General features: G+C 35.3%; 3 protein-coding genes across 3 annotated transcripts; 1 reads left to right on the top strand and 2 right to left on the bottom strand.

The window, feature by feature from the left end:
• Positions 1-22: 22 nt before the first annotated feature.
• BDCG_01076 (uncharacterized protein) lies at positions 23-4,456 on the top strand. The gene is made up of 2 exons (XM_045416586.1): positions 23-2,188; positions 2,257-4,456. The coding sequence occupies exons 1-2, from the start codon at positions 1,520-1,522 to the stop codon at positions 3,574-3,576; spliced, it is 1,989 nt and encodes a 662-aa protein (XP_045272281.1). The 5' UTR covers positions 23-1,519; the 3' UTR covers positions 3,577-4,456.
• Positions 4,457-4,545: 89 nt separating this feature from the next.
• On the bottom strand, positions 4,546-6,288 carry BDCG_01075 (seryl-tRNA synthetase; the record flags this gene model as incomplete). Its single annotated transcript, XM_045416585.1, has 1 exon — positions 4,546-6,288. One exon carries the CDS (start codon positions 6,286-6,288, stop codon positions 4,546-4,548), a length of 1,743 nt encoding a protein of 580 aa, XP_045272280.1.
• Positions 6,289-6,835: 547 nt separating this feature from the next.
• BDCG_01074 (uncharacterized protein) lies at positions 6,836-7,989 on the bottom strand (the record flags this gene model as incomplete). Its single annotated transcript, XM_045416584.1, has 3 exons — positions 6,836-6,969; positions 7,189-7,483; positions 7,867-7,989. The coding sequence occupies 3 exons, from the start codon at positions 7,987-7,989 to the stop codon at positions 6,836-6,838; spliced, it is 552 nt and encodes a 183-aa protein (XP_045272279.1).
• Between the last annotated feature and the right edge of the window lie 16,153 nt (positions 7,990-24,142).

Genomic DNA, 24,142 nt, shown 5'->3' with positions numbered 1-24,142 from the left:
TTTTTTTTTTTTTTTTTTTTTTTGAGGTGGTATTTTAGCTTTGCTGTACGGAGTACAATGAATGTCCTTGATCCTTCTCATTTGGTTTTGATTTTATGTGGATATATACCTGATCCGATAATGCAACTTGTTTTAATTTCCCTCTAATCTGTCTTCCCTTTTTGAGAGGAAGGGGAGAAGAAAAATCCACCCTCAAGAAAAGCCACTAACTAACGTTTTCCATCCTTGATTCTATCCTTCTCCCCAGTTGCAGATATATGACATCACATCAATTTTACAGTTAGTAGATCACGTTATTAACAGGACTTATGCTAGTTTTCATTGCAAATCCTATAAATTAGATATAGCTACATAAATTCAGGGCTTTGGAGATGTGAAATGCTTTTCAGAATCTAAATATTATATCTGGTTCCAAGGTTGCATACGCTGCGTATGTAGCTTCCTACATCCTAATTCCGCTACTATTATTTCCCCATCACTAGCCACAATGTTTGAACTTCCCACGGAGTCCTCAGTTTCACGGGAATGAGATTATTGCTGGTTTGTTTCAAGATGCACCAAGCCGGGGTCCCGTTTCTGCCTGTCTGGTTGAGTCCCCAAGCCAGCCCAGGTTTTTGTTGCTCTTTGACGCTCCTGACGGGGACGACGGGGGAGGTTTGTCTCACATGTGAGAGAAAAGGCAAAAATCCCAGCCCATCCCAGCCTTTCTGTCATAGCTGTCATTGCCCTGTCAAGAGCGGTTTTCTCGTGTGGTGATAGGGTAGGATGATGGTGTCTTGGTGGCTCAACAGCCTCGCCACTCAGCTCGTCTATTTAGTTAAGCTAATTGGGAGATTTTACTCTTTAATGGCGGGATGGGATGGAGGCTGAGCAGGTTGAGCTCCTCTTCTTTTCCTTCATCATGCGCTGAAAATCTCTCTGCTCTGGTGGTCTGCTCTGATTTTGTGAAAAAAGAAAGAGGAGCGACCCCTGTGTGTGTACAGAGTTATTTGTTTGTGTTGTGGCTCGAGGTGTCCTTGGCCCTGGCGGGCGTGGATAGTATTTAGTTAAATATTGCCTGTTATCCACTCCACTATCAACAGCGACGGGATGCTGAGACAAGACAACCGACCCGGGACTAAAACCGCGCAAAGCTGTAACTAAATCGCTGCTGTTGGGTCCGCCTCGCGTCTGCGTTCTCTGTCAAATCCCTTTCCTTGACAAGAACCTGCTGGGCATCGTTGGGATTGACTCGCTCGAGAAACGTTTGAACGCCTGAAGAACCGGATTCTGCTGCTCCTGAGCGCTATCCCACCCATCAGGAGCGCATCCTCACCGTGTCTGTCTGTGACAACTCTCGCCGTCCCTCCAGGTCGAGGATCTCCCTGTTTCGGTCTCTTTTTTTCTTTTTTTACTGTTTCCTCCTGTGAATAAAGCATATCTTATCTTACATATTGACATTTTCTATCTATCCCTAATACACAATAAACAAATACATCCATTCCAACCAGACCCATGCCATGTGCTCCAACTTGATGCGATGCTCCTCCACCTTTCCCGTCCCTCAATAAATCGAGCCTCCTCCAATCCTCCTGAACCTCGAACAACAAGGACAGCAGCCTCATCAACTTCACCAACCTCACCTACAACGGCAGACATGGTATCCCACCCAGACACTCCCGGCCGCGCCTTGACAGTCCCCGCCCCCACGTCCGTCGCTTCCTCCTCACGCGTCTCCCACTCTCATCGCCGTCACCACGGTTATTCCCACTCCCAACATCAACATTCCCGCTCCGGCCGCTCACATCATGGTGGTTCTACTCGCCAACCTCAAAATCAATTCCCTATCTTCGCCGCGACGGGAGATGTCGAGATCGTCATCCGTGCATCAGCGCAGGAAAGGCGCTATTTACTCCATCGCCTGATCTTGGCGCGTTCTTCGGGCTTTTTTGATGCGGGCACGAGTGAAGAGTGGTCGCGGGTACAGGCGGTGAGAGAGGCCCATATGGTAGAGGGGGGTGATACGAACGACAATGGCGATTCTAATGCGGAGCGCGGGCTAGCAATTATTCCTGATGAAGATGGGGGCGGAGAAGAATTTGTTGCGCATCATCGGCGTGCTTCGTCGGCACCCTTGAAGACGCGGTGGAGGTATGAATTGGATTGGGATAATAGGGAGGAAGATGAGATGCCGATTCTTGTGCAGAAGGTGAGATGAAAATTTTCATTTACGTCAAGAAAATAACACATCTCTGTATATGCTGATATCACCCGCAGCCACCATCCCAAAACAACTCGATATTCGGCGGAAACTATCGCCCACCCAAACCCCCACCCGCCCGCACAAAACCTCCCCCACCACAACAAGGCTTCTTCCGCTCCATCACCAGCCTTACCGGAATCCAATCCGCTCTCCACCTTCCAAGCACCACGACATCAACTTCAGTAGCAAAGACCGCCATCGAAGAAACCCCCCTTGACCCCACAATCTGCGACTATGACAATCTCTTCCGCATCTTCTATAACTATCCTCCACAGCTCAACGCCGTAAACATTGCCTCCGCCTATTCAGAATGTAAATCCCTCCTAAACCTCGCTGACATGTACGACGCCCTTCCTGTTGTGGGACCCCGCGTCGACCATCACCTCCTGCGCTTCTCATCCCGTCTGTACAAGCAAATCGCAAAATATCCCCCCAGCTACCTACGACTGGGCTACCTAGCCCGAAGCCATGTAATATTCACAGAAGCCCTAATCCATGTTGTGGGCCAATGGCCCGCCGCGCTACCACATTTGGGTCATGGTTCATACTCACCCCTACCGGACCCCGTGCTAGATCTCATTGAGGATAAAGTAGAGGATCTAGAAGATTTGAAAGCGCGTGTGGAGGCGAAGTTGTTCCGATTATCACTAACGACCTCGAGAGGAGAGCGGGTTAGCCCTTTCAATGCATATCTGGATTGGTTAGCGGTGTCGCTGTTTCGGCAGTGGCTTGTGGAGAACACAACACCCCCCCCGGCAGGGATATTGAAGGCGTTGTCGTCACAATCGCAGTCCCGAGGAGGAGGGAATAGCAATTATAGTACCGGTAGCGGCGCTCTCGCGACAAGCAATGGCTACGGCGATACTAGCACCGTGACAGCGGCGAATTCAAATAATAACAGGAATAATATACCCACAACCACGAGCACAACAACAACAACAACAACCATGACTAGCGCAGGCGCTTCTAATAATAAACATTATAGTCAAATCACCCCCCCTTCCTCCCCTTACTCTCCCGGCCGCACATACCGCCTTCTCGGCTCCCCTTCAAACCAGGCATACCTCCCGCACGAGGAACTAAAGAGATTCCTCAAACAGTCCCATACAAATTCGCATGACTCGCTTTACTCGCGCGAGAATCTGAAGAGATTCGAGCGCAAGATGGATGAAATTAAGAGACTGGCGAGAGATATTGTGAAGCCGCTTATGAGAAATTTTCTGGAATTGGATTTGAGGAGTTTGAGCGGCAGCGGAACGGAAGATGCCGGAGGTGTTTTGCTGCCGTATTTGACGTGTACGAGGATGGAGGATGGGGATTATCCGTGGGAGTGAGCTATATATCTGTATCTGCCTTGGCTTTCGAGTTGACAAGGTTTCAATTAGGGTGAGCTGTGTTGGGTTGGGTTGGGTTGAGGTGAGGTGAGGTGAGGTAAGGTAAGGTCAGGGTGAAGGGTTTGTTCCTTCTTTACGTCCTTTTCCTCCTTTCTTGTCTTTATTCTATTATATTTGTTCTACCTCTTTTTAATATTCTTCATGTGGACGGCGATATTACCCCTGAGTGGTTTTTTCATTTCATGCACTTCCCTTTTGGAGAGAGATTGAGTCTCGTCTTTTTTTCTTTTTTCCTCCAATTCATTTTGTTTTCTTGTGTCACTTCTATTATTTTCACGCGTTTTCCCAAACTGTGCTCACGAAACGAATATATGATATATACCCCCCCCTCCCACTTTAACTTCCCATCTTATCTCTCTACAAGCATCCCTCTTGTGTTAACTTCTTCCCTTTCCCCTTTTTATTTATTTCGTTGATGATTGGAACGCGACGTAAATGACTATTTCATATCTTCTTCTTTCCTTTTCTATTTCCTGTTAATATATGCAACATGATGATATCATATTATGGCATGGAGATCGATAGTTAATATGAGTTACCTTGGTAGAGGCAGGTAGTTGATCAGTCACACAGTGTAATCGATGTATGTATGTATGTATTTATCTAGACTATGAAACGGCAGAATGTTATAGGGAGGAGAGTTTTGAATGTAGAGTATCAATGTGTATGTATATACAGATTTTTTCTTTAAAACTCTGGATAAAAATATCTGTATATATGGGAAATAGAATGAAAACATACTCTATGCTTCTATCGTACATTTGAGTATCAATATTCCCTAGAATCTACTATTTACAATGTATACGCCCACCCAGTATCCATGGTATATATGACACAAATCTACATATCATACATCCTCAAACTCAAAAGGCCCCTTCACCCGTTCCCCTAAATAAATTCCAGCTTCGATTAACTCTCCTCCTTGCCCCCTATAACCCCTATTCCCCCCATCCACGTTCTCAGAACTTCTGGCAACACAACAACCCCCTTCTTCTCATCCCACCCGTGCTCCAACAACGCCGCAATAATCCTCGGGACTGCCATCGCCGTCCCGTTCACCGTATGCGGAAACTTCCCAGCACCACCATCACCAGCGTCAGACTTAAGCCTTGTCCCTAGCCGTCTGGTTTGGTAATCTGTGCAGATGGAGGCGGAGGTCACCTCGCCCCAACCTGATTCCACGTCAATGTCGTTGTTGCTGGTCGCATTGCTAGTGGCATTTTCGGTGGGCGAGGAGGAGTGCGAGGAGGCCATCCGGGAAGGAAACAGGACCTCTATATCCTGCTTGCGGGCGGCGCTGGCTCCGAGGTCATGTGCGGGCATCTCTAGGACGCGACACGGGAGATTTAGCGCGGTGAGGATTTCAGTTTGGAGCGCGAGGATGTCGTCGAAGAGGGTTGTTGCTGTTACCGCTGCACCCCCGCCCTTGCCATTAGATGCTGGCGTAGCCTTGCGAGTGGTACCTTCACCAGCAGAATCTGGCATCGCCCATCCAAACAGCTCCACCTTCGTAAATTCATGAACACGATACAGACCCCGTGTATCCGCCCCTCTTGCGCCAGCTTCTGCCCTAAAACACCGACTAACCCCTACCATCTTCATCGGCAACTGGCTCTCCTTCCCCTTTCCTCCAATCTCCTGCCCCGCAAACATCGCCGCAAGCGGAATCTCCGCCGTGCCCGCTAGACACCGCCCGGGCCTGCCGCGCGCTACATCTCTCTCACTCTGCTCGATATGGTATATTTGCTGCTCATTATGCGCATCGCGCGGTTGGAATCCACACGCATGCGCAATATGCGAGTAGACGAGGGATGGCGGAGAGACTGCTTGCCAACCCCGTCGCAAGGCGACCCTGAGCGCGTATTGGATTAGAGCTTGTTCGAGCAGAGCAGCTTCGTTGGTCAGGTAGTACCAGCCCCAGCCGCTGGCGTGGGAGGCGCTGGCGAAGTTTAGTAGATTGAGGGCTGTACCGATGGTGACGTGAGAGGTGGTGTGGGTGGGTAAGTTCGCAGGTGAGTTCGGGTCGTAGTTTATGTAGTTTACGACGCGGGGCTCGGCTCCTGGTGGTGTTTCGGGGCTTGTGAGGTTTGGGAGAGAGAGGCCGAGACGTTCTATCTCTTTGGCGTGGGCTGCGCGGGTTGTTGTTAGGTGGTGGGATTGGTCCTTGAGATGTTGCGCGGAGAGGCGGAGGGTGGACAGTTCTTCTTCAACTTTTGTTTTTTGTTTCTGTTTCTCTACTGGATCTGCATTGCATGAGTCAGAGGAGTCCTTCCTGAGTTTTGCGATAGCGGACTCTATTTGTTTGATCTTGCGCTGTGGTTCTCGCAGGGCAACTTGTAGCTCGTGGGACTCTGCAGAGAGGCGTTGGATCTCGTACGGATATTGGGCAAGGTCATGGTAATTGCGGTCAATGCAGTTTTGGGAGTAGAGAGCGGCATTTTCGCGGATGTGTTTAATGTCCGGCGTTGGTTTCGGGGCTGTGGGTGGGCGGGGTGCGGTGTTTACTACGGCGGACGTGGATGAGAACCGATGAAGAGATATGGAGAAAGAGCGGTAGAATTGGGAGAACGTGCTGAGTATTTGCCGGTTGTGAAGCTTGCAACTGAGGCAGACGTAGGGATTCCTCAGTGCAGCCATTGGAGGGGGTGGCATGATGCGCAGGGCGATGTGGATGTAATGGTTGTTAAGCGGAGAGATAACTAGAGGAGATATTGAATCTGAAGTTTGGAGATGGAAAATTGTTTAGCCGGCCAGCATCATTTTTCAAGCACATGCTTTTTTTTCCTGCGTTTCTCTTAACTCAATACATGATTGGAATATTCTAAACACTCCAATCAATTGGATCTAATCTCTAGATGATTGATTGAGCGGCGTCATGATAATAGACGAAAAGGCAATATATTTGCCCAATTTTGTCCGTATATAGACTTGATATTCCGAATATCATAGTGTGAAAACCACAGCGACCCACGTCCGTCCCTTCGGAAGCCCGAGTCTTCTTGAAATACCCGTACGTCTTCATCCGATGAATCCATAGCAAAACTCGATATACTTCTAAAGATTCTAGAGAAGTTCCTCTACTCTGCCCGCACTAGACAATGCATGATTTTTTCCACATTTCTATTTTCCCACAATGATCCTCGATGTGCCAATGAACTGCCGCTGCCACAAATGAACTGATTTCTTCCAGTTTCTCTTGTCATGTGAGTGCACTGATGTTGGAGATGATTATGGGAAATGTTGATTTAGAACCAGGAATCTCCTCTGGCCATTGCGACTCGTATAGCGTTCCAATGCATAGATGCTCATGTGAATTGATCTCCCTGCATAGCTCTGTTTCATCATTAGCTTGACTCCATGATTTTTGAAATTACCAGATGAGGCCAAATTGTCACACGCTCGTAGTTCTTGAAAGCTTACCCGGGGCTTCATTTGTTTGATAATGACCGCGATATGGAGCCTATTGGCAGCTTCTTGCTATGGCTGGATGTCTTCGACGAATTCCAGCCCTTTCTTTATTAGTAGTATCCATTGATCGTTTCAGAAACCAACTGGCGGCCACCAATCGCTGTTGCTGGCGCGCTTCTATGGTTTTTCTCCCCCTCTTTCCTTCCTTCCCATACTTGAGGAAGACTGTGGAAAGCAACATGTTACCGGAGTTTGTCGGCACTGATGTAAGCGAGATGGGATCAAGGCGGTTTGTATTTCGACTCTCATTTAACAAGAGGCATCCATTATCAATCCGCGGGGAGGGGTACTTATAGTACACCCATCCGCCTAACACTCTCCATGCTGGCACGGCCCAAATTCTGTTCACGCTATTTTTGAATGCAACAGCGATGTGACGCTGAAGAAATTGTCAGGCCGTCGGTGAGCATAAGTAGGGATCCATGAAAGGATGTCATTTCAACCACGAAGAGTAACGGACAGCTGAGCCGCGCAGAATAGTTATCTGAAGGAGATCAGAGATAAAGAAGATTAACTATGGCAGAAGACCAGCCCAGCCCCATCCTCAGCAGAGCTGGGGTCGCTCTGAAGTTTTATAGGCAGGGATATGATGACGTACAGTACTGGTTGACGATATATGTCCATTCGGCATTCGGCAACCGAAGCCGCGCAACAGCAGGGAGTCAGCGCCTCTTTAACCCAAAGCCAGGGACTTGGCAGGGGAATTGGCCAATCAGCAGGATTGGTCTGACATAATAACCGTTTTAACTTCGTCGATCTTACCACGTACATGCATACATACAATGTTAATGACTCGATATAGACTTTGTTAAGGTTGAGGTCTTTTGTGCGGGAGTGACTTCCCGTATTCTTGTGCCCGTTGTCAGACCCTAATCTGGATGCCATACTGGTCCACATTTACCCCTGAGGTAGTTATGTATGCATGTAAGACGCCCAACTTAATAACCAACCACTAGGCTCACACGGAAAGGAGAGGGGGCGGGCTGATAGCCGAATATTAGGATTTGATTCAAAGAACAGCCCAAGTCTCTGCAGTAATGATGAAGGTGTTCGATAATGCATCTGCAATCTGTCAGCAGAACTCTTTTCTCTTACGATGGTACTCCGTACAGTACATAACATATCTTCTTCCTTTCTTATCCGCCCTCAATTCACTGAACAAAGCCTCTGAGTCATCCCGAATATCTGCTGCTTCTGAGATATCTTGTGATTAGTAGTTTCAATGATTCAGTACATACATGCTGCGAGAGAGGAAAATGCATCAGCAGTGATAGAATTGCTCCTAGATGAATCCTTCAATCAGCTTTCCCGAGGTCGTTGCAATGGCGTTTTGCAGTGCAAGCCACTATAAGCCACTATCACACCTGTGGATCTGTACGTGCGATGTTTTCGCACTGATCTGTAACTATGGGGCATGCACAAAAAGTCGGCGTTGCATCTCCTATCTTAAATGATTAAACTGTAATGGGCCTACGCCGAATAGATCGGCATTAAGATATAGGTCTTATATAACAAAAATGGAAAACATTAGAGAAGGAAAAAAGAGAAAGTGTGAGAATCAGTGATTGAAGTGGATATTTATACGCGTATGAGTTGAAGCTTCAGGGCAGGAGAATAGAAACTCTGTGAGTTTCTCAGCTGAGAATTGATGACTGAGAATGCTAAAGAAAGGATTGATGACTGAGAATTAAAGCTTTCAGCAGAAATCTATAAAGTGTAATAAAATAATCTATCAATCAGATATAGCCTGCTACATTAGTTCTCTCTTTTCATGTAAGAAATCCCGCTCCTCGCGGATCCTTTACCCCTATTTCTATCCCTCACATAACCAATAGAATTAGCAGCCCTTGGCTACACACAACTATATAGACTGGAGTTCGCGAATACTATTTATAACTCAGCTTGAATACTATTATATATTTAATCTCTACATTTATCTTTCTATTATGAATACTTCTAGTAGTTATCAGTATATATCATATCAAGCTATAAATATCTGAATAATCATCTATAAGTACTTATTCTTATATTTCAAGCTCTGTTAGTTAGCAACTGCTTATTATAACTGAAAGAACTAAAAACTTATATACTTTAATCTCTGCAAACTCTACTACAGACTTAGAAGTAATTATCTAAATTATGAATAATTTCTATAAAAGAAGTTTTAGAGAACTTATTAATTACTTATAGAATATTATTTTCTATATTTATAACAGAGAAACTCTCTAAACTTATAAATAAATTAATCTTAGTAAAGAATATTCTTAAGTATCTTTTACAGAATTAAGCTATTTTTCTATAAGAAATACTTACTATTCATAAACACTCTTAAATCAAGTCTCTAGATATAATCTTCAGAGATACTTATAAACTGAAAAAAAACTTTCTTAAGTTATAATTACTTAAGATTATCTACTAAATCTTAATTTATAAAAGCTTTTATAAGTTTATATTTAAAATTAACTTATAAGCTCAGCTGTGTAATATAAATAATAAAGAGATTATTATCTATATAATAATAGATCTCTACTATACTGAAGTCAAGAATTAACTGAATTATTTAAAGAATAATTATAGAAGATCTTATTAATCTGTTTTTAGAATCTATTTAAAGAATAAGTTAAAAGACTCTGTAAGTTAAATAGAGAATATCTGAGTTAGACTGACTACTGAGATTATAAATTTCACATTTAATCTCATTTAATCTGATTTCATACATTTCTTGGCGTGAATCCCGCTTGAACTGACTATTAAAAAAACATGTAAAGTGACTATATATCAGATCTTAAAATGAAATCATGACTTGAAAAAAATAAGAAAGTGATTTCATTTGATCTCATTTAGTTTCATTCTTAGTATAAAGTTACTATTTTTAGACATTTTAAGGTTTTTTTAGACTATTTTTAATTTTTTAAAAAGTAACACTTTTTAATAACACTTAAATAAGATTTAAAGTCATTTAAAGTAATGATGTGATTCAAAGGTTGCTTAAGTCAGCGTATAATTACAGGCGTACGCCGGCTTCTTATATATTATGATATTGTACGCTAAATTAATTAGTGGCTGCTATGACCCCTTTACACTTATAAGCAAGTTCGGAAGTGACTGCATTATTATCTGATAGTTGTACATTCTTCTGAATCACATTCTCTCTCATCAGATTCAGTCACACTCACATGATTATATTATACACTCTCACAAAGAAACTTTCACTATATTATATTACTTATTCACTAATGTTTCTCATTCTTCAATCATCTTCTTCATTATTATCATCATTAAATGCTATTATCATTTTATTTCTACTTCTTCTTCTATTCAACTCTTTGTATCTGTTCATCTATCACATTGTACATGTTTCTGGCAATGGCCTCTCATTCTCATAATAAGTGTTCTCATAGTGCTCATATCAGACAGTTTGTTAGCAGTAAGTGTAATGCATTGTGAAATATGATCAGAACTTGTTTATCTTCTAACAATCATCAGAACATACTATTATAAATGACATATCTTCTTCATCTTCTTATATACTCTTGACTATTTTTCTTCTCAGTGAGTTTCTGATTGTGTTTTCTGACATAATTTTGCATGAATGCAGATACTGATGTTTGTTTTTATTTATATAGAATCTTCATGTGTTGACAGATCTGTATCTGCTAATAATAGTGAACTCAATATTAAATCATTGATCAAGAACTTGAAGAATGTGATAATGAAGAAATTATCTGTATTCTATATAACTAGATCTTCTATGTCTCTTTCTGTCTCTTCTGCTACTTCTTTCTCTGCTGCTCTCTCTCAATCTTCTACACTTATCTCTGTGTCTGATTCTCTCACTCTCTCTACCTCTGTTTCTGTGACCTCTACTTCTGCTACTTCTGGTTTTACTGTCTCTGCTTTTGTTATCAGCTCTCTTCATTTCAAGAAGATGTTGTATAGACTTAATAAATCATGTTTATCAGTGTATATACTTCTGTTCTTCTTGTCAACTTCTAGAATAATTTATTGTATAAAGACTGTATATAATATGACTATCTGAAGCTTGATTACAGATGCTGATTATTATATTTATTTTAAATATTTATAATAAGATAATCATTTATTCATATCAGAGAATTATCTTCTCTCTCAACAGTATTAAGATTATAAGTCTTTTTCTTTTTCATCTTTTCTTTCTGACACTGATTTTTCTGTTCTTAGAAGAAATTATTATAAGTTTTACTATATATAAAGTCATGATATTCACAGATACTAAGAAACTTTTCATAACTATTAAATTTAATATTATAGATATATTCACTCTGATAAATATCTTCAGAATAATCAATCTATATCAGTCTATTCTCTGATATTTGTTATCTGACTTCATAATGCAGGTGAAGAATATTCATGTTTTCAGAAATAGAAATAGAAATATTATACTCTTTTACATCTGCAGATATGAGACTTATACATCTTATCTGAGATGTTGTTATAAGAATGAGCTGTTTATATACTATATTCTACTTTCTGTATTTCTCTGTGTCTCTCTCTCTCTTTCTGAGAAGTCTTATGTGTGTTGTAATTACATATACAACTCTAAGATCAGTGAGTATTTATTCAGTAACTATTCTTATCTCTGAATTTATAATTTTTATACACTAATAATGATTCTTAGTTGCTTCAGTATTAGAGATTATTCTAATCAAAGATAATAACACTGCTGAGACTATTCTCTCTTACTCTTAAGCTTTTCTCATTACTTTCTCTCTCTCTTCTGTGAGAAAGATTGTATATATACTGAGTTATAACTGTTCAGCTCTGAGTGACTTCTACTATTATTTATCTAATTCTGTATCTTCTTCTTCTTCTGTTTCTTTCATCTCTGTTTCTTCTGCTCTGACTTCTGATTCTGCAGATTCTGCACTCTTCTTCAATTTCTCTACATATACACATGTGCATTTCTATATTAGCATTTCAGTCAATCTTGTAATAAATGACATTAATGTTGTACACAGAGTGATAGAGAAATCAGAGACATGTACAGTGTTATTATAAGAGTAACTTACAGCTCTTGAATTTCTTATGAATCTTGAGTTTTGAGATTTTCTTTGTTTTTGATGTTTTTCAGATGATGTGGTGTTGAAAATAGATTAAACATATAATATATGAAAATAAATGAGATGTGTATGATAACATTTATCTTTTATAACTGACTCTTACAGTTAATAATCAATTCATTATCTCTTTTCTTATACTTTTTCTTTATCTGTTAGTCACTACTCTTATATAATTTCTATATAGTACAGTGTTCAGTGACTAGATTCAGCAGCTTTTATCTTTTATAATTCTGTCTTATACATTATACTGTCTCTCTTCACTCACTCAGATCACTACAGTGAACAGCTTATTAAAACTAATCTCATCTAATCTCTGAGTGTCTCTAGAGATTGAGATGACTTAATCTCACATATTTACAGATGTTTCAGATAGTTCATTCTCTGTGATCTTTGTGATTGAACTGATGTAAACAGTTAAATCTAACTCTGAATTTCTTTTTCTTCTATAATCTAACTCATGTACAAGTCTGCTGCTTTGAGACTGCTCTTTACTATATTATATCTACTATCTGAATTGTATTATTATATAATCAGCTACAGTCTTATCACTTATTAAAGTGTGATATTCATCTAATTTCTTCATTACTTTTCATTCTTTTCTTATAATTATGAAAAGATCAGAATAAGTGAGATTATCTGATTTATAAGTGTCTATGATTTCTCTTATCTTATAAGACTTTTCAATTGTAAGTCTCTTCTTTTTTAATACTGATAATAGTGTTATAAATAATTATAATTCACTCAGATCTTGCATCTTTACTTTTATAAGTTATGAATTATTTATTAAGTTGTATAAGACTCATCTCTCTGATTCTTTCAATGTGTATATTCTCAGAGAATGTAATTTGAGTATTTTATATGACTTAAATCATCTAGATTGAAACTTCTCAGAACTCTCATTGTATACAAGAACTTATATTCTCATCTTGAGACTTGATTTCTTAACTAGTAAGTCTTGTATTCTTTTTAATTGAATTGCTTGATTCAGAAGTAACTCATTAGCTTTTATGCGTGTGTGGCTGATCTCTTTCAATCTTGACTCTGCATCTGTGACTGTTGTGTCTGCAACTGCTACTGCTGTGTCTGTAACTGCTATTTTCTCTCTCATCTTTTTCAAAGCATTTTCTGGGATGCGCGGATGCAATTCATACAACAGGTAGAATGATGAACACTTGAAGACTGCATGCTGCTGAATTCGCGTGGCTAATAGTACCTGACTGAGATATTCATCTCATAATCTTGTAGACTTGCTCACTAGATATTTTATCAGCATATTATTCAAGATTTTATTCAAGTATTTCATCTTTCTATTCATCTGTAGATGATATGATGTTGTTCTACAATGTCTTATCTATAACTGACTCATGAAATATCTTACTACTTCTCTCATGAGGTTTATACTGTTATCAGTTAGAATCTTACACAGTATTTCATAGTTGATATAAATCTTATTATATAGAAACTTCACTATCATCTTTTCTATTATCTCTGAAACTGCTTTTATGACTGATCAGTCAGTAGCATAATCTATAGCAGTGATTATTCATCAATTTTCATTTGATATTTATAGTAATATATCTATGAGATTCACTCTTCATTATTTAAATAGTTATATTATACACTTTATCTGATGTTACACTTTCTCACATTCTAATTCTTTCTTAGATTCTTTCATAACCTGATAATTTAAGCACTTGTGAGTGTATGTCTGAATGTTCTCAGCTATGCTTAATCAGTATACTCTTGATTTAAGTATACTCATAAGTTCAGAGCTTTCTAAGTGACTGAATTCCTTGTGCATGTGAGTCATTAAGTTGTGTCTAAATAAAGATTCTAGATAGAGAGCTTTCATATATTCTAGATTATAGTAAAGTATAATGTCATTTTTCAATTTTTTCAGCTTGAAGTTTGAAAGCATCTCTTCTACTACTTTTATAAGATACTTATTATCTGACATCTTATCATTCTTCAAGTGAGAGATTATAATATTCACTCATTCTGATTTCTTACATTCTCTCAGTGTATTTAGCATGAATATTTCTTATACCTGATTTGCAGAACTCTCACTTATGAAATTAGATCTGTAACTGATTACATCAGATATCACAGCATTTAATCTCTTTCAGTATTTGATATGAAGATTGTATACTTGAAACTCTGAGATTCAACATATTAAGTATTTGAAAGGTTTTATCATTAATTATAGATAAATAAGACTTTTATAATTCATGATCACTGTTATTATATATCTGTTGTTAATACATCTATCTCATAACATCAGCATATGCTTGATTGCTAGCAATTTCTTTTCATATACTGAATAATTGAGCTTGACATCTGATAGTTTTCTATTATTATACATTATCAGATGCAGCTTACTGTTCTTACTCATCTGTAGAAGAGTGTCTCTGATAGCTCATTTAAATATGTCTGTCTTGATATAGAAAGGTTTATCACAATCTGATTGAATAAGTACTGAAGATATTATTATACATTCTCTCAGTGTGAGAAAAGTCTCTTTATACACAGTATTTCAGATGATTGAATGAAACTTCTTCTTTCACAGATTTACATCTATTTCTCTTAAGAGATCTGAGAGTGATGCAGATATTCATGTGAAATTCTTGATAAATCTGTAATAGTATGAGATTAACTCAAGAAACTGTCATACATGATGTATATTTCTCAGTTACAGTTAATTCACTATGATATTCAATTTCTTCAGAATGAGATGTATATAGTTATCACTTACTACATATTCTATAAACTTCAACTCTTCTGTTTCAAACATACACTTGATTGATTTAATATAGAGCTTATACTCTGTCAGAGTTATAAGCACTTCATTAAGATACTTCAGATATTCATTGTATAAGTTTGAAAAGACTAGAATGTCATTGAGATATATAAGATATGAGATTTTATTCTGTTTATGAAGAATTATATTCATCATCATTTGAAAGATAATGAGTACATTTGTCAGACAGAATGACATTGTCAGGAATTTGAACTTTTCTCATTGTATATTAAATACAGTTTATGAAACTGACAGTTTATCTACACAGATCTGTCAGTATTCTGAGAGAAGATTGATCTTTGATAGATATCAGATATTTTCAATTATATTCAACTGTTATTGAATTTATGACAGTGAATATTCATTCTTGATTGTAAGCTTGTTAAGTGCTTAGTAATTAATATACATTCATCACTTCTTATCTGTCTTTTTCACAAATAGAACTGAAAAGTCTTACACACTTAATGAGAATTGTATGAGATCATGTTCTAGAAGATCTGTGATCTGACACTTCTGTTCTTTGAGATGTGTTTGTGACAGAGAATATGCATTCTGATTGACTGGTTTTGCATTCTCTGTATCAATCTCATATACAAATTCTTATTTTCAGTGACAATTCTAGTGAAAGATCTGTTCAGAAGATCTTTTCATACTTTCTCAGAAGCTTCTTCATATGCTATTCTCTGTATATCTTTATCTGATTTCTTCACTCTGAGTCTGTATGACATACAGAATGCTTCAGATGAGGTCTTGCAAATATCTCTCACTATATGTATAGTACTCTTCTATTATCAGAAAGTATGAAATATTCTTCTTATATTACTTAATAGAATTGTATGAACTGTTTTCTTTCTATTAGTTAACTGTATATGATATGTACATCATTGAATCTGCAGATTGAATCTTTGAAATCAATTGAGTCTGAGAATAAGATTGTATTTCACATTCTGCAGCTCTCACACTTAAATATAGCAAGATCATTCTTCAAAGTGCAAGAGAACTCTTACTCTTGCAGATGATATTAAATATTAGTTATCAGATAATCTTATACATCAGAGATTCTTCACTTAGCAGATCTCTTTCAGTCTTCAGATTATATAATTATTAATATATTATATAGAAGCTTCTGTATCTGTTAACACTTTTACAGTCATCTTTCAATTCTTATTCAAGTGCCTCTTATACATTAACATTTCAGGCCTCAAGACATTGAGATGAGTGTTCACTTCATCCTCACTTATATCTCAGTCAGAAGCCTGCTTTCTCTTAATATTCACAGAATTCAAAGAGTTATCTAACACAGACATCTCTTTCACTTTGAAGACTTTTCATAGAATATCAGTGAGTGTCTTCAAGCTCACTGATTCTGCTAGTTTTTTAACTCTCTTGCTTCTCTTAACTATATATACTGAGTGCAATCTTTTACATCATGATTTTAATATTCACAGTTAAAGCAAGCTCAATGCTTATAATATCAAGATTTTCACTCAGAGAATTTCTTTTTCAGAGAATTCAGTGCTTTAATAATAGCATTCAAATCTAGATTTATCATATTCAGATATATAACTTGTATTATAGAAGTCTGATTATGTGTTCTTCACTGAGATATACTTAATTACAGTATTTTCTGTTATAATTGACTTACTTATTCTCATATAATGAGAATGTTATATACTTCTTTCACTGTGTCTGACTGTGAGATTAAGCATTTTCATTATACTCTTAACTTAGATGTAAGATTATGAATGAAGATCTGTAAACAGAAAGATGTTGAAAGCTCTTTATTTAATATAAGATAGTATAAGCTGAAGTGTGTGAAGTATAATGTAAGATTACTTACTTATCTACACTCAGTGAAGTATTCATAATACTTATCTTATACATTTACTTTCTCAAAGTTATGCAAGATTCATTTAAAAAACTTATTTTATATTTATAAGAATGAATATCACTTCAGATCTGTGAGATTTATCTTTTTATTAGTTATTTATAATGACTTTGCTTTTCTGTGTAGAAATACAGTAGATCTTAAGACTTGTTAAAATTCTGTTAACTATCTGTCTGTGAGTTTATATTTAATCTGATAATATAATCATATCTGACTTAGTCAGCTAATTATAGCATTATTTTTTCAGTTACTATTAAAGCTTAATAACTTCAGCAGATCTTCTGACTTGATATATTTTATACTTAAATTCTCATTCTGCACAGTGATCTCTGATAATATATACACTTCTAAAGAGATTATAAACAATTATAATGAGATCTTCAGATTTGATATAGTTATCTATCTATGTAAACATTCAATCTCTCACTGCAGATCTAAGATCTGATTTTCTCTATTCTTATTAATAATGATAATTGCATCAGTAAAGCTCTTCATAGTGAATACTTGATCTGCAGTGAATGTCAATTGTTGTTTGACTTTCATCTCAGCCTGTCACTGTATACACAAGACCTCAATCTTATTTAGAATTCTTGTACATGTACAGAGCTTTGATTTCAGTTCAGTGATTTCAGCTGCTTTTCTTACTGCTTTAAGTAAATTCTCTGAGAGATTCTGTATATCTTTCAGTTCAGATAGCAGAGAAGAGTGTTATTTGTATTAGTTAGAGAAGATATTCATTTCAGTGATTTCTCATTGATTATATAATGTCTATTGTTATATTGCTGTATTATTATATTACTATATCATTCTATTACTATATTATTATATCACTATATTATTATATGATTTCTGTTATTATCATACAACTCCGGTGATAATTATCTCTCTCTTTTATTCTTCTTTTGAGTAGGGAGCAGACTTCTTTGAATCTCATTCACTGCTTTCTTTCTCTTTCTCACATCTTATCTGTTCACATACATGGTATTTGTCTGAGTGTGAAGCTTTTTCTTAACAAGTGAAGCAGCATTAATCAGATACTCTTTCACTCACTGCTCTTTATACACTATCTTTTAAGATGTTCTAGAATCACACTGACATGATAACTATGAATCACTTCATAGATGAAATTATCATACTCTGAAGAAGCCTGTGCTTCTCACCAGTTTTTAGACATGCTATCAGATGTGATTCAAAGGTTGCTTAAGCCAGCATATGATTACAGGCGTACGCCGGCTTCTTATATATTATGATATTGTACACTAAATTAATTAGTGGCCGCTATGGCCCCTTTACACTCGTAAGCAAGTTCGGAAGCGGCCGCGTTATTATCTGACGGTTGTACGTTCTTCCGAACCACATAAAGTAATAAAAATAATTTAAATTGAGAAGTGAAAATCATGATCTCATTTGAAAAATGTGATAAGAGTAGACAGTAAGTCTTACTAAGACAGTATGAGACTACTATCTAATGTTAAAACAGTGTAATAGAATCAGTTGAATTAATAATAAAACTATTAAAAAATCTGATTCTGATCTCAGACACAGTTACATGATCAGTCTAATCTGAGTTATAATTATTAATATTTGAAAAAGAGTGTGACGGGCTGCATCTGATCAATTATACAGACTATTTCATTACACTTTATAGATTTCACTGAAAGCTTCAATTCTCAGTTACTGATTCTCAGCTGAAAAACTCATGAAATTTCTATTCTTTCACTCTGAAATTTCTATTCTTTCACTTCAAAGCTTCACTGTGTATATATATAAATACTCACTTTAATCACTGATTTCTGCACTTTCTCTTTTTTTCTTCTTTAATATTTTTTACTTTTGTTATATAAGATCTATATATTATACTAATCTATTCAGTATAGGCCTCTTACACTTGAAAAACATTTATTATCTTCTTATTAAAAATGATTACTTATCAAGAGAATATTCAAATATATAACAATATATAAGAAATAGAGAAATGAATAATCAGTTAAGTGAACACTGAGTCTTTAAATAGAAGCTTACTTATCAGTCACTCTGACTCTGTAACAAGATCTTACAAAGAGAATAAGAGAATATCAGTGAAAGATCTGAGAGTTCTGACATCTTAGATGTATAAAATATTTATATAATTAGACTTTCAATTCTGAAGAACTCTTAAATACAGATATCACATAATATGAGAATAATATAACTATGTCTACTAATAATATAAGAGAACTCTTGAATGTGAGTATAAATGTAGTATCACAGTGACTCTGAGCAATGTTGAAATTACAACAATAATAGATAGCTAATATACATACATCTTAATAATGTCAATATAAAGAAATTTAACAATTGTCTTAACAAGAAACCTCTGCACAGATAATTTCAACACTGACAGAATTAAATATAAATATAATATAAGTGCTGAAGAAATACTTAGATAGTTCTGAAAATTTCAATACTTTTGATCTCACTCTCTACTCATTATGAAGATTGAAAATACTTATAAAACTTAGTGTAGATGAAGATGTTATCAGTTCATTAACTAATCAAGATTAATATATCAATGAATAATTGAAGAATCACATGAGATAGAAGTTTCATTTATAAATAAAGACATGTGAATCAGCATTATATACATCTGATAATATTATCAAACATCTTAATATTCTGTTCTGAGATACTGCTATTCAGCAGAAAGTATTAGATTAATTACAGAGTGTTTAACAGAGAAATACTTCTCTCACTACATTCATCTCTAGACTGGCCGCCAGAATCATGAATTTCACATTTGATCTCATTTAATCTGATTTCATACATTTCTTGATGTGAATCCCGCTGGGACTAATCATTAAATAAACATGCAAAGTGACTATATATCAGATCTCAAAATAGAATCATGACTTGAAAAAAATAAGAAAGTGATTTCATTTGATTTCATTTAGTCTCATTCTTAGCATAAAGTTACTATTTTTAGACATTTTAAGGTTTTTTTTAGACTATTTTTAATTTTTTAAAAAGTAACACTTTTTGATAACACTCAAATGAGATTTAAAGTCATTTAAAGCAATAAAAATAATTTAAATTGAGAAGTGAAAATCATGGTCTCATTTGAAAAATGTGACAGGAGTAGACAGTAAGTTTCACTGAAACAGTATGAAACTACTATCTAATGTTAGAACCGTGTAATGGAATCTGTCGAATTAGCAATGAGACTATCAAAAATTCTGATCCTGATCTCAGACACGGTCACACAGTCAGTCTATTCATCTCTGACTTCAATATTAAGATTCTGGAAGCAGGTGATCAATCTTGAGAGAATTAAATGAAGATTAGTATACTCAAGAAGACACTAACTTTCAAACTTCTACAAGCTCTTATAAGTATAAATAAAGACTTAACTTATGAAGACTTCTGCATGCAACTGTGAACATGAAATGACTGTCTTATCAAGCTTAAAAACATACAGAACAGTAGTAGAAGACATTACACTTCAGTCACTTATACATCTGTATTAAAGAATAATAACAATAATGCAGATGATATGAATTGAGTAGACTCAAATATCTATGTATAAATAAAAGTCTCTGTCATCTGAACAAGCTTTTAAGTTTCTGAAATCACTTCTGAAGAAGTCACTGATTAATATCAATAAGAAGTGTGTATCAATTGTAACTGATCAGAACATATTACTTTCAACTGCTAATCAGTCTATGTATCTTCTCATTCAAAAGAAAGATTAACACTGACAGTTCATATCAATTATATTGCATTGAAGAAAGATTCAGAAGATAACTATAAGAACACTCTGATAAAATAGAGAAAAGATTAGCTTCTGTTCAAATTCGCAAGCAGGAGCTTGAAGAGGTTGAATGACAATAATTTGAAGAGAAAATGACAATGAATACAATTCTTGTATCTACTGTGATAGATAATATATATAATATGAAAGTTATCATAGACAGTGATCTATGTCATTATACAATGATTAAATCTTCAGTCATAAGACATTATAACCTTCAGTGTATCTTCTTATCAAAACCTCAACTCCTTGCAGAATTTGATGACTTAAAAGATATTTACACCTGTTATATAATGAAACTAAATATAAATGTTGAAGAACATCAATATAAAGATATCTATATATATGAAGTTGATAATCTTGACTATAATCTTATACTAGAACTTGTCTGACTATCTGAATAAAACATCTTATTGAATACTTGAAACAGAAGTTTGATATTCTCTAATAATAATTAAGTTCATGAGAATGATGTTCACAAGACTATAAATCTGACACAGATCTCTGTCAACACTTACAAAATACTCTGAAAGAACTTCTGACAAAGTCACTGACAGAGTCAATAGTAAAATTATGTAACAATCTTCTTCATCAGTCTGACTGATATCAAGAAAGCTTTAAAAAGGTTATTCTATACTATAATAACAGATTTCCATACAAAACTCTCTTAATAATATTATGAATATCTAGATGTCTTCTGATAAGATAATATTATAAACATATCTCTCTTATAAGACTTAGAAGTGAATCATAGTATTAAGTTGAAAAAGAAGAATGATAAGAATTCTGAATTATTATAAGACTCTCTTTATAATATATTCTGAGATGAACTTCTTCTTCTTCAGAAGACACTCAATAATCTGTTAAATAAGAAATTTATACATATTAGTAACTCTTTTACTGCAGCTTCTATTCTCTTTGCAAAGAAATCAGATAAAGAACTCTGATTCTGTGTGAACTATCAAGGTCTGAATAGATTGATAAAGAAAGACTGTTATCTCTTATCTCTTATTAATGAAACTCTAGCATGTATCAGATAAGTTCAATAGTTTATAAAGTTAGATATTATTACTGCTTTTCATAAGATTTATATTATTAAAGAAGATGAATGACTTACAGCATTCTGAATATAATATAATCTCTTTAAATGAGTAGTTACATCTTTCAGATTAATTAATACTCTCAGTATATTTCAGAAGTATATCAACTGAGCACTCTGAGATTTTCTTGATAAGTTTATATCTGCTTATTTCAATGACATTCTCATCTTTACTAATGAGTTCAGAAAAGAATATTAAGAATATATATAAAAAGTATTACAATGACTATAAGAAGCAGAACTATCAATAGATATAGATAAGTGTGATTTTAAAGTTAAGAGTATAAACTATCTAGATTTTATTATAGAAGCTGATAAGAGAATCTGAATGAATTCTGAGAAAGTCTTTACTATTCTTAAATGAAAAGCTTTATACACTGTGAAAGATGTATAAAGCTTCATTGAATTTATCAACTGCTATTAATAATTTATATAAAACTTCTCAGATATCACTCAACTACTTGTAGAACTTATTAAGAAGAACTCAGTATTTCAATGATTAGTGAATACTGAAGCTGCATTTATATAAATAAAGAAGATATTCATTAATATCTCTCTGCTAATAATATTTAATTCTGATTATAAAATAGTTATTAAAGCTGACTTCTCTGACTATGTTTTAGAAGTAGCTATATTATAATATAATAATAAAGATATCTTACAACTGTGCATCTTTATATCTAAAAAACTGAGTCTCACTGAGTGTAATTATGAAATCTATGATAAGAAACTTCTTTCAATAGTATATTATCTTAAAGAATAAGACTCTGAACTCTGAAGTAGACTGATCACTGAAATCATGAATTTCACGTTTGATCTCATTTAATCTGATCTTATACATTTCTTGACGTGAATCCCGCTGGGACTAGTCAAAAAAAAACATGCAAAGTGACTATATATCAAATCTCAAAATGAAACCATGACTTGAAAAAAATGAGAAAGTGGTTTCATTTGATTCTATTTAGTCTCATTCTTGACATAAAGTTACTATTTTTAGACATTTTAAGGTTTTTTTTTTTTAGACTATTTTTAATTTTTTAAAAAGTAACACTTTTTGATAACACTCAAATGAGATTTAAAGTCATTTAAAGCAATAAAAATAATTTAAATTGAGAAGTGAAAATCATAGTCTCATTTGAAAAATGTGACAAGAGTAGACAGTAAGTCTCACTGAAACAGTATGAAACTACTATCTAATGTTCGCAGGCATTGCTTATACTGAAGATAATATCAATTTTATCTCAGATTTCTGAAATCTAGGCTGTGAATGTGAAGTCTTTGATGCTGAACTATTTGCAATAGTGAAAGCTTTCAAACTCATTGAAATAAAATCTCATAAAAGAGGAAATTGTTTGAAAGAGGCATGAATATTCTCTGATAGTCAAGCTGCTTTAAAAAGACTTAGAAATAGTCAGATTCATAATAATCAAATGAATCTTGAACTGATCTTAAACTCTGTTTTGAAAATTCAAAAGAGAAGAACATCAAAGCTGATAATTCATCTGCACTGAGTTCCTGCTCATATGAATATTCATGGCAATGAATTGGCTGATTCAGCTGCAAAAAAGAGTGCAGAATTAAGCAGATCTATTCAAAAAATTGTGTCCTGATCTTTTATAAAGAGAAAAATAAAAGAATCTTGTTTAGACAAGTGAAATGAAAGCTGGCAGAAACAAAAGAAGAGTATACATTATTCAAGATTTGAAACAAAACTCAAGTGGAAATCTTGTTCAATTAAATGTAAAAAGAAAATATTCTCATCTATAATACAGCTGAAACTAGGACATGGCTATTTCAAATCTTATATACAAAGATTTGATGATAGATTTGACTCAATAGAATGCTCATTCTGCAATATAAATGAGAATCCTGAGCATATTGTAATGCACTGTGCATTATACAATAGTCTCAGAGCCAGATTGAAAGAGAAGTATGATCTAAATCAATTAAATATGAGATTCTTATTCTCAACTGAGACAGGAATTAAATACTTAATAGACTTTCTATCAGAAACTCAAGCAGCTATAAGAAAATGACTAAATTCAGAATTATCTGAATATGAAGAGGAGGAAATCAATCAGATATAGTCTGTTAAAACAGCTATACACTCTCTTTTAATAATTTGTTTTGTTATAGTCTCTCTTTACTTTATTTTTTTTCTTTATCTTTTCCTTTCAATTTCTTTCTATCTATCTATTTAATGTGTCTATCTTTGAGACTGTGTTCTTTTTCTCTTTTCCTTTGTCATGATATTGTCAAATGATTTCAAAGTATCAAAAGATGTTAAAACACTGCAATTTGTAAACAGTTTTTGTATTCTGAGCTGGAATTTTCTGATTTTGCATATCTGAAATTGATGAATGTATAA

The sequence above is a fragment of the Blastomyces dermatitidis genome (genome assembly GCF_000003525.1).
Source record: "Blastomyces dermatitidis ER-3 genomic scaffold supercont1.1, whole genome shotgun sequence".
In the NCBI taxonomy this organism is placed as follows: Eukaryota; Fungi; Ascomycota; class Eurotiomycetes; order Onygenales; family Ajellomycetaceae; genus Blastomyces; species Blastomyces dermatitidis.
This window is presented reverse-complemented; position numbering and strand designations above follow the sequence as displayed.